Below are 3,418 nucleotides of genomic sequence, written 5' to 3'. Positions count from 1 at the left end.
GTGTGTGCGCGTGTCTGTGAGTGCGTGTGCGCGTGTCTGAGTGCGCGTGTCTGAGTGCGTGTGCCTGTGAGTGAGAGTGTTTGTGTGTCTGTGAGTGTGTGTGTGCATGAGTGAGTGAGTGTGAGTGAGTGAGTGAGTGAGTGTCTGTGGGTGAGTGTCTGTGAGTGAGTGAGTGGGGATCAGTAACAATGTTTTTAAAGAAGTCTCTTCTGCTCATCAAGCCTGCATTTATTTGATAAAAAATACAGAAAAGACAGTAATATTGTGAAACATTATTACCATTTAAAATAATGGTTTTCTATGTGAATCTCTGTTAAAGTGTAATGCATTTCTGTGATATAAAGCTGAATTTTCAGCATCATTACTCCAGTCTTCAGTGTCACATGATCTTCAGAAATCATTCTAATATGCTGATTTATTACCAGTGCTGGAAACTGTTTATGCTGCTTCATATTTTTTTGGAAACTGTGAGACTTTTTTCAGAATTATTTAATGAATAAAGTTAAAAAGAACAGCATTTATTTAAAATAGAAATCTTTTCTAACAATATAAGTCTTTATTATCACTTTCTATCGCTTTAACACATCCTTGCTGAATAAAGCATTCATTTCTTTAAAAAAATAAAAATACTGACCCCAAACTTTTGAACATTAGTGTATAATGTTACAAAAGATTTATATTTTAACAAATGCTCCTTTTAACTTTATTCTTCAAATAATCTTGAAAAAATATTTATATTTTTTAAATAAATGTATATTTTTTAATTATTATATTACTAATTATATTCTTGCACATTATAAAAGGATTTATTATAGATGACAATATATAGGCGCCTTTATATTTTAGGAAGAGGCTGATCAGATCTGTTGTAATGTGATTAAAGCAGTGCTGTGCTGAATCACTCACCTGCTGGCAGTACAGCTCTGACAGGAGACTCGCCGCCTCAAACTTCACATCCTCAAACTGTGCCACCTGCACACCTGGGCTAAGGAAAGCTCGATAAACACTGCGATCATTAGCTATCATCATGTAACACAGCTGTGTCTTCATTCACTTACAGCAGAGCAAACCACAACCTCAACACAGATGGACAAAATCAAGCTTCACAAATGTGGTAAAGGATACTTGCTGTGAGATGAGCCACTGAAATAGAGAGAGAAAGAGAACCATAAGTCATATTTATATTAGTTTCTACAGTAGCACATCCCATAATCCCACAGAACAAATACAGAAGAAAGGAAAACACAACAGAGCTTTCAAAAGACTCACATTATTATATATGCTTTACAACAATAAACCCTTAAAACACGAAAACATCATCAATAGCACATTCCATCATTGAATCTGTGGATGAATTATTTACAATAATAATAATAACACTGTAAAACGCGGACCGGGACTGCGGCCTAGTCGCTCGGCTGAAGCCTCGGGCTTTCCTGCGCGCTCTCACCGCTTTCTCGAGGTGCGTGCGGGCCAGCTCGCTGTTCTTCGTGTGGTGGTAGAGCACCGAGCCGAGCTGCAGGTGCGTGCGGGCCTCCACTCTCTGCGGGGGCTTGAACTGGAAGACTGCCTGCAGGCAGTGCACACACAAGCGGATTTTGGGAGGGCTGGAGGTTCGGAAATGTTCGGCGAAACCGAGCAGAGCGAGATACCAGGAGTCCGGGGCCTCTGCGCCTGCCGCCATCTTCACCACAACAACACGAGAGCGCGGCAAATCTCGCGAGAGGAGCTCCACGGCCCTACACTGAACGAGAGCTCGGCTGAATGTCGCGAGGGACGCTCGCCTTCGCAAAATCAAATATAGAACTGATAAACATTTAAAACAATAGTCGACACCTTCACAGCGTATTCAGATAAATACGTCTAATTTGCAATTCCATGAGGAATAAATAAAATTTCGCTTGCTTTGTCTGTCCATTTAATCTTCTCAATAACAAATCGGTTAAATAAATGATTACTTATAGTATATAACAAAACACCATAAAAAATTATAAAACAACAAAAAGTTTTTTTTAAACTTAGGCTTCTACACACATATTGGGAGAAATAATTTCAAGTCTCAAGATATCGCTTAAATCTCTACACGGAATATGTTCTATAATCGTACTGTATTATAACATTTAGACATTAATCATTCAGTGTTGGGGGTAACGCATTACAAGTAACGTGAGTAACGTAATCGGATTACTTTCCAAGTAACTACTAAAGTAATGCAATTAGTTACTTTTTATGGAGTAACGCAATATTGTAATGCATTACTTTTAAAAGTAACTTAAAAGTAACTTTCCCCGACACTGCTCATTGTTATTCTGCGTCTCTTCTAGAAGCTTCTGGAGCCATACTTACCTTTCGTTCAAGCATACAACAATAAAGCTCTTCCTGATTCTGATTCATAAACTATTTTACTCCATGGACGATTTCTACTTTTAAAACCCCATTGGTCCACAGGACAATATAAAATGAGCTAGTGAAAGTAGAGATGACTCAAGCAGTGAAATAAATCAATCATTCCTAGAAAACCCTAATTATTTCACAAACACATCTAAATGCTTGCGATTCACTTCTTCCAGACGTTGTTTGAGATCCTCCAGTATTTCACTGCACAACAAGCATCTTATTCTCAGGGTGCTTCATATGCTGCAGATTTTAAACGCAGTAAAACTGACGGTGAATGAAGATCCACGGATACATCAGCTGAACTGGAGAAGCAGCACACACACAGCATTTGAAAGCACAGACGTTTAATTGATCTCACAGAGTCAAGGACACAGGGATGAGTTTAATCAGGACTGTAACGAACCCAACATGACTGAGACGGTTTGTGCAGGTCGAAGCAGTCGTGAGGTTTCATTTGTAATATCTGTGCTCATCAACACACAAACAATCCAGGAAGTTGCACCGATGTTCATATTAGATTACACAGCTGACTATATTGTGGGCTTTTACAGTTTTGAATAAATGTAATAAATCAGCATCTTTAAATAAACAAACAGAAACACACGAAGGGCTCGAGGCTGTATTAATCCATTATGAAGTCATAATTCAACCTGTTATGAGTAAACACAGGAGATGCTGCTGGTTCAGTAGTACGGCCTCCTGGGATTGTTCTGTGCGGAAACAGAAGAGATGTGTTACTGATCGGTTCGGTTCGTTTGGCTGGTACAATTAATACAACACAAGCCCAGAACATCTGATTCATGGAAATACAACATGTGCAAACGCACTGAAATGGCTGATGGGTAATGAGTGCGTGAGAGGCTCACCAGAGGGTTCGGTCTGAAGCGATACGCCAGCATCATCCTCTTACAGAAAGCATCAAACTCATCGTCACTCTTCGAGAGTTCAGCGGGTCAGTCCACACCGAAGCCTGCGCCGTCCACCGCCGTGTAGCATCTGCGCGCACACACACACACGCACG

At 39.9% G+C, this 3,418-nt stretch overlaps 1 protein-coding gene across 1 annotated transcript in view; it reads right to left on the bottom strand.

Annotated features, from left to right (window-relative positions):
- The window catches only part of LOC107665628 (MAU2 chromatid cohesion factor homolog), an 8,569-nt gene extending 6,806 nt beyond the window's left edge, over positions 1 to 1,763 (bottom strand). The window contains 3 exon segments of the mRNA XM_016456567.1: positions 903 to 972; positions 1,126 to 1,143; positions 1,451 to 1,763. Coding sequence (XP_016312053.1) covers positions 903 to 972; positions 1,126 to 1,143; positions 1,451 to 1,684 — 322 coding nt within the window. The 5' untranslated portion in view covers positions 1,685 to 1,763.
- Between the last annotated feature and the right edge of the window lie 1,655 nt (positions 1,764 to 3,418).

Source organism: Sinocyclocheilus anshuiensis, unplaced genomic scaffold (genome assembly GCF_001515605.1).
Source record: "Sinocyclocheilus anshuiensis isolate Anshui unplaced genomic scaffold, SAMN03320099.WGS_v1.1 scaffold711, whole genome shotgun sequence".
NCBI lineage: Eukaryota > Metazoa > Chordata > Actinopteri > Cypriniformes > Cyprinidae > Sinocyclocheilus > Sinocyclocheilus anshuiensis.
Note: the sequence above shows the minus strand (reverse complement) of the source record. Positions and strands in the feature narration are given on the sequence as shown.